This window comes from Salmo salar, chromosome 13 (genome assembly GCF_965601325.2).
Source record: "Salmo salar chromosome 13, fSalSal1, whole genome shotgun sequence".
Taxonomy (NCBI): Eukaryota; Metazoa; Chordata; class Actinopteri; order Salmoniformes; family Salmonidae; genus Salmo; species Salmo salar.
The window spans coordinates 2,413,040-2,427,305 of record NC_138303.1 but is presented as its reverse complement, the minus strand read 5'-3'; the positions used below and the strand labels follow the sequence as shown (position 1 = coordinate 2,427,305).

At 44.6% G+C, this 14,266-nt stretch overlaps 1 protein-coding gene across 8 annotated transcripts in view; it reads right to left on the bottom strand.

The window, feature by feature from the left end:
• Positions 1 to 11,512, bottom strand: part of LOC100380643 (filamin A, alpha (actin binding protein 280)) — a 74,559-nt gene extending 63,047 nt beyond the window's left edge. For 3 of the 8 annotated variants that reach the window (XM_082959767.1, XM_082959769.1, XM_082959768.1), the window contains exons 1-2: positions 11,206 to 11,511; positions 875 to 1,376 (exon numbers count right to left, since the gene is read on the bottom strand). In XM_082959767.1, the coding sequence (XP_082815893.1) occupies positions 875 to 1,244 (370 nt within the window). In that variant the 5' untranslated portion in view covers positions 1,245 to 1,376; positions 11,206 to 11,511. Of the gene's footprint in view, positions 1 to 874; positions 1,377 to 11,205 lie in introns of all 8 variants that reach the window. The other 5 variants (XM_082959770.1, XM_082959773.1, XM_082959771.1 and 2 more) reach the window with 4 other exon arrangements.
• Positions 11,513 to 14,266: the final 2,754 nt, after the last annotated feature.

Here is a 14,266-nt window from a genome sequence, read left to right as displayed (position 1 = left end):
ATCTCCCATCCAGGGACTGAGCAGGACCGACCCTGCTTAGCTTCAGAGGCAAGCCATCAGTGGGATGCTGCTGGAATGAATGAAAAAAACAAGCAACAGCAACAAAAAAGCCAGCGAAAGCAAAAGCCAGGGGAACATAACCAAATGGGGAAGATTGCCGACAAAAAGGAAGGATTTTGATTGCAATATCATTGGAAATGTTTCACAAAAAAAATATATTTTTTGCATTAATTTACAATTTGATTATTTCCTTTATATTATACTTTCAATATCATTCCTTTTATTTGCAATATTAAAATGTTCTCGACTTCAGTAGTTCTGCGTGATATTAATGGCACAAACGTAACTCCATACTGTTGGATAATCATAGGGTCTTACAGGAGGCCCATAGGGTCTTACAGGAGGCCCATAGGGTCTTACAGGAGGCCCATATAGGAGCTTTTAATTAAAAAAAAGTCCCCATATTGCATCATTGTTCTCAAAAATGGTTTGTGATACAAATGTAAAATGCATATCAAACATCCTTCCTCCCAATTAAGTGTCTATAAGAATTGCCAAAACGATCTGATACCAAAACTATTTTCGGATCACACTGGTATGGAATTGCCCAGCTTGATGTTAATACCTTGGCCAATAGATTAGCATACTACAGCCTAATTATAGTAACTTTGTGACCCGTCTATGGACACCAACTTGATGTAAAGTAGACCACAGTAGGTCTATCTATAGTAGGCCAACTATGGAGCGTTATTATATTCTATAGTAACTGAACGCTTCCCCCCAGCTACATGGTAGGGTAGACTACACTTGAATTAAGTCATCTACCCATCAACATCAGCATGATATAACGTTACAGAAGAACTTTCTGACCCACCTATGGACACCAGCTTGATGTTCTCCTTGTCTAGGAACTCGAGAGCCACCGAGACGTTCTCGAGTTGCATCTGTCGGAAAGTGGGCCGCTGGTTGTATTTCCTGAACATCTTCTTCTGACTCAACACCTCCAGGAGTCCGATCAGCCGCAACCCGTCTCCCAGGTCCGTCTGGAGATTGGCGATACGTTTGTTGACGCATTTCAGATGCTCGTTACACCAGCGGGTGAACGTGTTCTGTTGGATCTTCTTCCACGGCGCGTCCTCTGCAAGGTCCTTCTCTGTAGCAGGCATGTCTGCGTCTTTGTCCGGGGAAAGGGCGTTGAATGCAGGCTGGGCCGACTGGTGTTGGCGGAGGTGGGAACCACTCATTTTTATGCCGTCGGGTCTCTCTCTGTTCACTGGCTGGGGTTTAGAGGTGGAGTCTGTTGGACGACCGCTCCCTCTCTCTCTCTCTCTCTCTCTCTCTCTCTCTCTGTCTCGCTGCTGTGCTTAAGTTTGTGGCTGTGGGATAAAAGAAAGAGAGGAATGAGAACTAGTGAAAAGAATGGATCGCCTGGAGTTGTGTCTTTGTAGAGTTTTATAAGAACAGAAAAGTCAATGAGAGTTAAGCTTGTCCCGCTGGTGACGCCTCTGTAAACTATACAGAGAATTGGGGTAGAGAAGTTCCAATTCCCTTCATTCGCATATTACTGTAATTGTAAGGTTAGGCCTGTACTCATGTTACCAGAAGTATAGCCTATCACAAAACAAGATCATTTAACCAGCTTCCTAAATATTCTGAAAATAAATGCAGATTTCCCACATCATGCAGACAGATCAAGTTAACATGGGATGGGCATGGAATGACTGACTAGACTCCCAAACCAAGAGCTTGTAATGATCTAGAACACCAAGCCAGGAAGAGCTGCGGGGTATTCTATCCTACACAGCAGGACCAATGAGTCTTCAGCAAACAGCCAGACATTACAGATGATCTTCTGCTTTAATAAGATCAACATGATATATATATATATATATCTAATGTATGCGTGTATATATGTATATATACAATGTACGCGTATATATATATATATATATATATATATATATATATATATATATATATATATATATATATATATACATAAAATGTATGCGTGTATATATGTATGCGTGTATATATGTATGCGTGTATATATATATATATAATATAATGTATGCGTATATATATAATGTATGCGTGAATATATATAAGGTATACGTATATATATATATAATATGTGCGTGTATATATGTATGTGTATATATATGTATATATGTATGTATGTATGCATGTATATATATATAATGTATGCGTATATATATATATATGTATGCGTGTATGTATGTATATATATATGTATGCGTGTATATATATAATATATGCGTGTATATATGTATGTGTATATATATGTATGTATGTATGTATGTATGTATGTATGTATGTATGTATGTATGTATGTATGTATACATACATACATACATACATACATACATACATACATACATACATACATACATACATACATACATGTGTATATATATATACATACATCTATCATGTTTAGCTTAAATTATGGAAAATGATGTGGATATATTGAAACAACATCTCAAGACATCAGTCAGGAAGTTAAAGCTTGGTCGCAAATGGGTCTTCCAAATGGACAATGACCCCAAGCATACTTCCAAAGTTGTGTCAAAATGGCTTAAGGACAACAAAGTCAAGGTATTGGAGTGGCCATCACAAAGCCCTGACCTCAATCCTATAGAAAATGTGTAGGCAGAACTGAAAAAGCATGTGCGGGCAAGGAGGCCTACAAACCTGACTCAGTTACACCAGCTCTGTCAGGAGGAATGGGCCAAAATTCACCCAACTTATCGTGGGAAGCTTGTGGAAGGCTACCCGAAACGTTTGACCCAAGTTAAACAATTGAAAGGCAATGCTATCAAATACTAATTGAGTGTATGTAAACTTCTGACCCACTGGGAATGTGATGAAATAAATAAAAGCTGAAATAAATCAATCTCTCTACTATTATTCTAACATTTCACATTCTTAAAATAAAGTGGTGATCCTAACTGACCTAAAACAGGGAATTTTTACTAGGATTAAATGTCAGGAATTGTAAACAACTGAGTTTAAATGTATTTGGCTAAGGTATATGTAAACTTCCGACTTCAACTGTATCTAAGTGTGTGTTTTTGGTTGTTCAGTCAATTAGACCAGGGTTTCCCAAACTCGATCCTAAATCCTCCGGGGCACGTTTTGGTTTTTGCCCTAGCACTACACAGCTGATTCAAATCATGAAAGCCTAATGAAGAGTTGGTTATTCTAATCAGCTGTGTAGGGCAAAAAACAAAACGTGCACCCAGCATGCAGGGGGACCGGGACCGAGTTTGGGAAACCCTGAATTAGACCATGCCCATTTCAAGCTTACCTTTAAAATGAAAATAAACATTTAATATATATATACACTACCGTTCAAAAGTTTGGAGTCACTTAGAAATGTCCTTGTTTTTGAAAGACAAGCACATTTTTTTGTCCATTCAAATAACATTAAATAGATCAGAAATACAGTGTACGCATTGTTAATGTTGTAAATGACTATTGTAGCTGGAAATGGCAGATTTTTAATGGAACATCTACATAGGCGTACAGAGGCCCATTATCAGCAACCATCACTCCTGTGTTCCAATGGTACGTTGTGTTAGCTAATCCAAGTTTATCATTTTAAAAAGGCTAATTGATCATTAGAAAACCATTTTGCAATTATGTTAGTGCAGCTGAAAACTGTTGTTCTGATTAAAGAAGCAATATAACTGTCCTTCTTTAGACTAGTTGAGTATCTGGAGCATCAGCATTTGTGGGTTCGATTACAGGCTAAAATGACCAGAAACAAATACATTTCTTCTGAAACTCGTCAGTCTATTCTTGTTCTGAGAAATGAAGGCTATTCCATGAGAGAAATTGCCAAGAAACTGAAGATCTCGTACAACGCTGTGTACTACTCCCTTTACAGAGCAGCGCAAACTGGCTTGCACTACCCTATGGACCCTGGTCAAAAGTAGTGCACTATCCTATGGACCCTGGTCAAAAGTAGTGCACTGCCCTATGGACCCTGGTCAAAAGTAGAGCACTACCCTATGGACCGTGGTCAAAAGTAGTGCACTACCCTATGGACCCTGGTGCACAATATATAGAATAGGGTGCCATTTGGGACACATCTCCTGTCACCACAATATGAATCACAGTATCATCCATAACAAGAAGACTAGACAGACCCTCTCCTCTAGAGCTGTCTCTCTCCTACTGCAGACTGGCTACCCTCTCCTCTAGAGCTGTCTCTCTCCTACTGCAGACTGGCTACCCTCTCCTCTAGAGCTGTCTCTCTCCTACTGCAGACTGGCTACCCTCTCCTCTAGAGCTGTCTTTCTCCTACTGCAGACTGGCTGGCCTCAGAGCTTAGAAACAGATGGAGACACACACATAGGACATACATAGGACATACATAGGCTGCTTGCTTAGCGAATACCACTTCCTAACAATTTGGCCCATATATGGCGCGAACTGCCTCACAAACACACATGACCAACCTCTTCAAGCATCTCATCCGAAAACGCCATCTTAGAATCAGGCTAATGAACACGCCATCTTAGAATCTAGCTAATGAACACGCCATCTTAGAATCTAGCTAATGAACACGCCATCTTACAATCAGGTTAATGAACACGCCATCTTAGAATCAGGCTAATGAACACGCCATCTCAGAATCAGGCTAATGAACACGCCATCTCAGAATCAGGCTAATGAACACGCCATCTTAGAATCTACCTAATGAACACGCCATCTCAGAATCAGGCTAATGAACACGCCATCTCAGAATCAGGCTAATGAACACGCCATCTCAGAATCTAGCTAATGAACACGCCATCTTAGAATCTAGCTAATGAAAACGCCATCTCAGAATCTAGCTAATGAACACGCCATCTCAGAATCTAGCTAATGAACACGCCATCTTAGAATCAGGCTAATGAACACGCCATCTCAGAATCTAGCTAATGAACACGCCATCTTAGAATCTAACTAATGAACATGCCATCTCAGAATCTAGCTAATGAACACGCCATCTCAGAATCAGGCTAATGAACACGCCATCTCAGAATCTAGCTAATGAACACGCCATCTTAGAATCTAGCTAATGAAAACCCCATCTTAGAATCTAGCTAATGAACACGCCATCTCAGAATCTAGCTAATGAACACGCCATCTCAGAATCTAGCTAATGAACATGCCATCTCAGAATCTAGCTAATGAACACGCCATCTCAGAATCAGGCTAATGAACACGCCATCTCAGAATCAGGCTAATGAACACGCCATCTCAGAATCTACCTAATGAACACGCCATCTTAGAATCAGGCTAATGAACACGCCATCTCAGAATCAGGCTAATGAACACGCCATCTCAGAATCTAGCTAATGAACACGCCATCTCAGAATCTAGCTAATGAACACGCCATCTCAGAATCTAGCTAATGAACACGCCATCTCAGAATCTAGCTAATGAACACGCCATCTCAGAATCTAGCTAATGAACACGCCATCTCAGAATCAGGCTAATGAACATGCCATCTCAGAATCTAGCTAATGAACATGCCATCTCAGAATCAGGCTAATGAACACGCCATCTTAGAATCTAGCTAATGAACACGCCATCTCAGAATCTAGCTAATGAACACGCCATCTTAGAATCTAGCTAATGAACACGCCATCTTAGAATCTAGCTAATGAACACGCCATCTCAGAATCAGGCTAATGAACACGCCATCTTAAAATCTAGCTAATGAACACGCCATCTCAGAATCTAGCTAATGAACACGCCATCTCAGAATCAGGCTAATGAACACGCCATCTCAGAATCAGGCTAATGACCACGCCATCTCAGAATCTAGCTAATAAACACGCCATCTTAGAATCTAGCTAATGAACACGCCATCTCAGAATCTAGCTAATGAACACGCCATCTCAGAATCGAGCTAATGAACACGCCATCTCAGAATCAGGCTAATGAACACGCCATCTCAGAATCTAGCTAATGAACACGCCATCTCAGAATCTAGCTAATAAACACGCCATCTCAGAATCTAGCTAATGAGGCGACGCAAGCAGGACTCTACAGGCTGAGGAGTAAGTTTCACTCATCCCCATGTGCTACACACGCCCTGCACACACACAAACGAACACACATGCCCCACGCACACATCACCCAAGTCTCCTCTGTTACACAGACAACACATTCAGATAACGCATTCAGACACATTCAGACACATTCAGACGCATTCAGATAACGCATTCAGACACATTCAGATAACGCATTCAGACACATTCAGACACATTCAGACACATTCAGACAACGCATTCAGACGCATTCAGATGCATTCAGACACATTCAGACACATTCAGACACATTCAGACGCATTCAGACACGTTCAGACAACGCATTCAGATGCATTCAGACACATTCAGACACATTCAGACAACGCATTCAGACACATTCAGACGCATTCAGACACATTCAGACACATTCATACGCATTCATACGCATTCAGACGCATTCAGATAAACAGTAAATGTAGTGTGTAAAACAGATAGGATGTCAACGTTGTGAACCGAGTGCCCCATGGTGGAGGTGGGGTTATGGTATGGGGCAGGTATAAGGTAAAACAGATAGGATGTCAACGTTGTGAACCGAGTGCCCCATGGTGGAGGTGGGGTTATGATATGGGCAGGTATAAGGTAAAACAGATAGGATGTCAACGTTGTGAACCGAGTGCCCCATGGTGGAGGTGGGGTTATGGTATGGGGCAGGTATAAGGTAAAACAGATAGGATGTCAACGTTGTGAACAGAGTGCCCCATGGTGGAGGTGGGGTTATGGTATGGGCAGGTATAAGGTAAAACAGATAGGATGTCAACGTTGTGAACAGAGTGCCCCATGGTGGAGGTGGGGTTATGATATGGGCAGGTATAAGGTAAAACAGATAGGATGTCAACGTTGTGAACAGAGTGTCCCATGGTGGAGGTGGGGTTATGGTATGGGGCAGGTATAAGGTAAAACAGATAGGATGTCAACGTTATGAACAGAGTGCCCCATGGTGGAGGTGGGGTTATGGTATGGGCAGGTATAAGGTAAAACAGATTGTATGTCAACTAGGGGAATGGGATAATGTCAACCTTTCACCTCCCTGAATACAACCCAGGTGTATTCACTCAGTGATGTAATCAGTGACACTAGTGGCATGACAGACAATGATCAGACACTCAGAATTACCTTCCCTGTTATTCACCTGATAGACTACAGCTGTATTATACCCTTCCCTGTTATTCACCTGATAGACTACAGCTGTATTATACCATTCATCATACCCTTCCCTGTTATTCATTCCCTGTTATTCACCTGATAGACTACAGCTGTATTATACCCTTCCCTGTTATTCACCTGATAGACTACAGCTGTATTATACCCTTCCCTGTTATTCACCTGATAGACTACAGCTGTATTATACCATTCCCTGTTATTCACCAGAACATAAACATGGGTAGAGGAACAACAGAAATGAAAGAGAGAGAGAGAGAGAGAGAGAGAGAGAGAGAGAGAGAGAGAGAGAGAGAGAGAGAGAGAGAGAAAAAAAAAATCGGTGATGGGAGAGAGGGGTATTAAGGGATAGGAAATGAGATTGATAGAGAGGTATGGAGGGATTAATAGAGGGATGGAGGGGAGGTATAGAAGCATTGAAAGAGGGATAGAAGAATTGCTAGAGGGATAAAGAGAGAGAGAGAGAGAGAGAGAGTGCTGGTTAAAGACAGACAGTCTTTGCCTAAATAAGGAGTTCAGTGCCAGGAGCGGTAACATGGAAACACGCCAGGAGGAATGTTTTCTCTCTGAGTCTCTGTGCCTGGTCAGGGGGAATCTGAAGAATGCTTCATCACACACACACACACACCACGACCCCCAATAAACACAACCATTTATCTAACACACAGTCATACACTCCCACAACAATGCCTATGTCGTAGTGTATATGACTGAACAGTTAGCAGGCGGTCTAACGGTCGATTTCGCTAACAGGAACTGCTGTAGAAATGTTTGCTTGGGACTGGGGAGAGTCTGATCTGTGTTCTTCTGGCTTTGTCTAGAGGAAGTATGCAGTTCTACACACATAGCCAACATCTCTCTCCCACAGCCCTGGCATTGAAAGAGTTATACTCTACCAATTTAGCCACTCGGGACCCCTCCCTTCCTCTCCTCTTCTCTCCCTACCCCTCCTCTCCCCTCCCCTCATCTCCTCTCTTCTCCTCTCTTCTCCTCTCATCTCCCATCCTCTCCTCCCCTCTCTCCTCTCCTCTCTTCTCTTCTCTTCTCTTCTCTTCTCTCCTCTCCCTACCCCTCCTCTCCCCTCCCCTCCCCTCCCCTCCTCTCCTCTCCTCTCCTCTCCTCTCCTCTCCCCACATCATGTGACTGACCACACCCTAACAGCAGCGAGGAGCGGAAGTGAGCTATGAACAAGCTGCATTCGAGGTGTTAACCAGTCACTAACCACACACACACAGCTCATGTAAAATAGAAAGTGAGGTTCACAGATTACAGCAAAATGTGTCATTTTCCGCCATCGCCCATGTGTGTGTGTGTGTGTGTGTGTGTGTGTGTGTGTGTGTGTGTGTGTGTGTGTGTGTGTGTGTGTGTGTGTGTGTGTGTGTGTGTGTGTGTCTGTGTGTGTGTGTGTGTGTGCGTGCGTGTGCGTCTGCATGTGTGTGTGTGTGAGCCTATGCTAACCCGTTTCTAACCAGATTATGTACCAGTCGCTGTAGTCAGAGTGGGGCGCACGCGGCCCTCTACATCCCCGTAGAGTGCAGTGTGACATGGATGCTGTAGTTTTCAGAATAATGTAGGAGGTGGATCAGCTGTAATACTATGTAATGTAATATATATATATATACAAACATGTACATACATACATACATACATACATACATACATACATACATACATACATACATACATACATACATACATACATATACACATCTTTTTCCGGAGACACCTGAAACCCCACCTCTTTAAGGAATACCTAGGATAGGATAAAGTAATCCTTCTAACCCCCACCCCCCCCCCCCCCCCACCCCCCCCCCCCACCCCCTTAAAAGATTTAGATGCACTATTGTAAAGTGGTTGTTCCACTGGATATCATAAGGTGAATGCACCATTTTGTAAGTCGCTCTGGATAAGAGCGTCTGCTAAATGACTTAAATGTAAATGTAAATGTTTTAAAAGTATATTTAAGCAATAAGGCAAAAGGAGGTGTGGTATATGACCAGTATACCACGCCTAACGGCTGTTCTTATGCACCACGCAACGGGGTGTGCCTCGATACAGTATTTAGCCATGCTATATTGGCCATCTACCACAAACCCCAGAGGTGCCTTAAACGCTGTTATAAACTGGTTACCAACGTAATTAGAGGAGTAACAAGGAATAATTTGTCATGCCCGTGGTATACGGTCTGATATACCACGGCTGTCAGCCAATCAGTGTTCAAGGCTTTAACCACCCAGTTAATAATTTCCTTTATTCTTTTCCACTAACCTCACGACTCCTCTCCTCTCCTCTCCCCTCATCTCCTCACGACTCCTCTCCTCTCCCCTCCCCTCCCCTCCTCTCCTCATCTCCTCTCCTCTCCCCTCCCCTCATCTCCTCACGACTCCTCTCCTCTCCTCTCCACTAACCTCACGACTCCTCTCCCCTCTCCTCTCCTCTCCTCTTCTCCTCTGTTCTTTTCTCCTCCTCTCCTCTCCTCTCCTCTCCTCTCCTCTCCTCTCCTCTCCTCTCCTCTCCTCTCCTCTCCTCTCCTCTCCTCTCCTCTCCTCTCCACTAACCCTACCACCCCTCTCCTAATTGGAGTAAACTAGTGGACAACAACACCTAGGCTTCTACTTCCAGCTCATACATACTATATAATTTTTACGGAAAGAGTATATTTGACAATAATTATCTTTTGTTTGTTTTTATTCCTATCCATCTGCAACCCTCAACCCCTCCCATCTATTTCTGATGCTATAGTTGAGTAACAGGTAAACAACCCCAACAGGTAAACAACCCCAACAGTTAAACAACCCCAACAGGTAAACAACCCCAACAGGTAAACAAACCCGACAGGTAAACAACCCCAACAGGTAAACAACCCCAACAGGTAAACAACCCCAACAGTTAAACAACCCCAACAGGTAAACAACCCCAACAGGTAAACAACCCCAACAGGTAAACAACCCCAACAGGTAAACAACCCCAACAGGTAAACAACCCCAGCAGGTAAACAACCCCAGCAGTTTGTAAAAGATCCTGCACCTAACCATTCCTTTTGAATCCATGAGTGCACTTTAAGGCGGAGGAGTACATGGATTTGGGATAGTGTGTGTGTGTGTGTGTGTGTGTCTATGCTAACCCGTTTCTAACCAGATGATGTACCAGTCGCTGTAGACAGAGGGGGGCGCACGCGGCCCTCTACATCCCCGGATAGGGCTCGAGACAGGACCGGTTCGTGTTTTACCTTATTTGGTGTGGAGCTCCTCCTTATAATACCGACTGATGCGCCAGCCAGCCTGCTGGGTCTGGGCGTGGGTGCGTGCGTGCGTGCTCGTGTAACGTGAATGAGAGTTAAGTGTAACTTACTGTCGCGTTCTGTTTTTCCAGTCTCAACATCAACGCAGTTCACGCACGCCCCAACACAGATCTTCCGCACTATTATAATAACTAGTCACATATCGTTTCATAGAGGCGGGAGACAATACGAGTCCGTTTCCCGTGTACAGAATGTCAGCTTTATAACAACAATACGCCCGCAGCCCGGGAGGTCCCTCAGCACAGCTGGCACCGACTACCCGGTAACGGCTAAACTGCTACGCCTCTCCTGACAGACTAATTAACCGAAGCAGGACATATATGACCGGGATCGGTTTCCTCTCCTCCCGGGAACAGGAGATTAATACATATTGTATGTGTCATCCACGCGGCAGGGTGCGTTAGGCACGAGCCGTTAATGGGGACAGTCATGGTGCTGAAATCACAGATGTCCCGTTAACTAACTAACTAACTAACTAACTAACTAACTAACTAACTAACTAACTAACTAACTAACTAACTAACTAACTAACTAAGAGTCCTGGACTAAACAGTGTAAAACAGACAATAGCATCAAGGACATTGAACTGGCTTTAAACATCAGAAAACAGCAAGAGAAAAACGTACATATCCTTACCCTTTCTTAATCTAGTGCTCTGTCTTCCTGTTGCGGTGTGCGTTTAAATCCCTCCCAGCGGGCAGAACCGGTGGGCTCCGTCAACTCTTGAAAAAGAAAGATCTTCACTGTTTTGCTCTTTTTTATCTCTCTCCCTCTCTCTCTCTCTCTCTCTCTCTCTCTCTCTCTCTCTCTCTCTCTCTCTCTCTCTCTCTCTCTCTCTCTCTATATATATATCTTACAGTGAGATCCTTAATTGGTAAAGTATCACAGGGGGTCTCTCTCTCTTTCTTTCTCTCTCGTTCTCTCTCTCCTTGTTTCAGAGAGTTGATGTCATTGCCGCGCCTTCGGATTTTAAAGGTATGATGTCACCGGCCTCAGCGCGCACCCCTATCTCGCATCTCCCCTTGCGGGGGTTCTGGGCGTGTGTGTGCATGTGTGTGTGTGTGACTACACCGTACAGTGGGGTGAACATATATCCTCCAACAACCTGCTCTCTGCTCTGTCCTCTCCTATAGTCAATGAATTGGACAACCTCTGTATCTGCAAAGAGAGAGGGAGAGACTGAACAAGAGTGAAAGAGACTGAAAGAAAGAGTGTGTGTGTGTGTGTGTGTGTGTGTGTGTGTGTGTGTGTGTGTGTGTGTGTGTGTGTGTGTGTGTGTGTGTGTGTGTGTGTGTGTGTGTGTGTGTGTGTGTGTGTGTGTGTGTGTGTGTGTGTGTGTGTGTGTGTGTGTGTATGAGTGCATGTGTAGGAGGAGAGGGAGGTCTGAGAGGGAGGGAGGAGAGGAGAGGGAGGGAAGGAGGGGAGAGAAGAGGAGAGAGGGAGGGAGAAAGGGAGGGGAGTGGAGAGGGTAGAGAAGGGAGGGAGGGAGACGGCTGAGGTGGCACCAGATGTTCAAAAATGGTGATGAAATTTGGCACGCATGCTCAGGGATATGAGTTTAGCTAACCTGCAAAGTATGGTTCAGTTTGGCTGCATGGTGGCGTGGTCTCGCACATAAATGTAAATAGTCTGGGTGGCCCTTTGATTAATTGTTCAGCAGTCTTATGGCTTAGGGGTAGAAGCTGTTTCAGGAGCCTTTTGGACCTAGACTTGGTGATCCGGTACCGTTTGCCGTGTGGTTGCAGAGAGAACAATCTATGACTTGGGTGACTGGCCAATTTTTTTGGCCTTTCTCTGACACCGCCAAGTATATATGTCCTGGATGGCAGGAAGTTGTAGCGCCTTACGGTAACGGAAAGGTGGAGCAGTTGCCATACCAGGCGGTGATGCAACCAGTCAGGATGCTCTCGATGGTGCAGCTGTAGAACTTTTTGAGGATCTGGGGACCCATGCCAAATCTTTTCAGTCTCCTGAGGGGGAAAATGTGTTATCGTGTCCTCTTCACGACTGTCTTGGTGTGTTTGGACCATGACAGATTGTTGGTGATGTGGACACCAAGGAACTTGAAACTCTCGACCCGCTCCACTTCAACCCTGCCTGTTCGGTCCTCCTTTTCCTGTAGTCCACGATCAGCTCCTTTGTCTTGCTCACATTGAGGGAGAGGTTGTTGTCCTGATACCACATAGCCAGGTTCCTGATCTCCTCCCTATAGGCTGTCTCATCATTGTCGGTGATCAGACCTACCACTTTTGTGTCGTCAGCAAACTTAATGATGGTGTTGCAGTTGTGCTTGGTCACGCAGTGGTGGGAGTACAGGAGGGGACTAAGCACACACCCCTGAGGGGCCCCAATGTTGAGGATCAGCGTGGCGGACGTGTTGTTACCTACCCTAACCACCTGGGGGCGGCCCGTCAGGAAGTCCAGGATCCAGTTGCAGCGGGAGGTGTTTAATGATGAGCTTTGTGGGCACTATGGTGTTGAACACTGAGCTGTAGTCAATGACCAGCATTCTCACATAGGTGTTCCTTTTGTCCAGGTGGGAAAGGGCAGTGTGCAGTCTGATTGAGATTGCGTCATCTGTGGATCTGTTTGGGTAGTACGCGAATTGGAGTGGGTCTAGGGTTTCCTGGATGATGGTGTTGATGTGAGCCATGACCAGCCTTTCAAAGCACTTCATGGCTACCAACGTGTGTGCTACGGGGCGGAAGTCATTTAGGCAGGTTGCCTTCGCTTTCTTGGGCACAGGCACTATAGTGGTCTGCTTAAAACATGTCGTCCGGAACGGCTGGTGCGCTCATGCATGCTTCAGTGGTGCTTTCCCCGAAGCGAGCATAAAAAGACATTTAGCTCATCTGGTAGGCTTGCATCACTGGGCAGCTCGTGGCTGGGTTTCCCTTTGTAGTCCGTAATAGTTTTCAACCCCTGCCACATCCAACAAGCATCAGTGCCGGTGTAGTAGGATTCAATCTTAGTCCTGTACTGACGCTTTGCATGTTTGATGGTTCATCTGAGGGTATAGTGGGATTTCTTATAAATTAGTGTTAGTGTCCCACTCCTTGAAAGCGGAAGCTCTAGCCTTTAACTCGGTGCGGATGTTGTATGTAATCCATGGCTTCTGGTTGGGATATGTACCTATGGTCACGATGTCGTCGATGCACTTATTGATGAAGCCGGTGACTGAGGTGGTATACTCCTCAATGCCATTGGATGAATCCCGGAACATATTCCAGTCTGTGCAGCAAAACAGTCCTGTAGCTTAGCATCCGCGTCATCTGACCACTTCCGTATTGAGCGAGTCACTGGTGCTTCCTGCTTTATTTTTTTCTTGTAGGCAGGAATCAGGAGGATAGAGTTATGGTCAGATTTGCCAAATGCAGGGTGAGGGAGAGCTTTGTATGCATCTCTGTGTGGGAACTAAAGGTGGTTTAGAGTTTTTTATCCTCAGGTTGCACGTGACATGCTGATAGAAATGAGGTAAAACAGATTTAAGCTTGCCTTCTGGGGTATCCCAGGAGTTCTACCCCGGGGGATGGTAATAGAGGGGAGGTACGTGAGGCAATGTTGGCTCTAAGTGGAGGTAATTAGAGGAAAGTGCCAACCAGCCGTGGAGGCCAAATAAAAGGAGCACGGTGGCACACCGCGAGAGGAAACGGGGAGAGAGACACCAAGCGAGAGGAGAGAAGAAGGACCGAGCCAA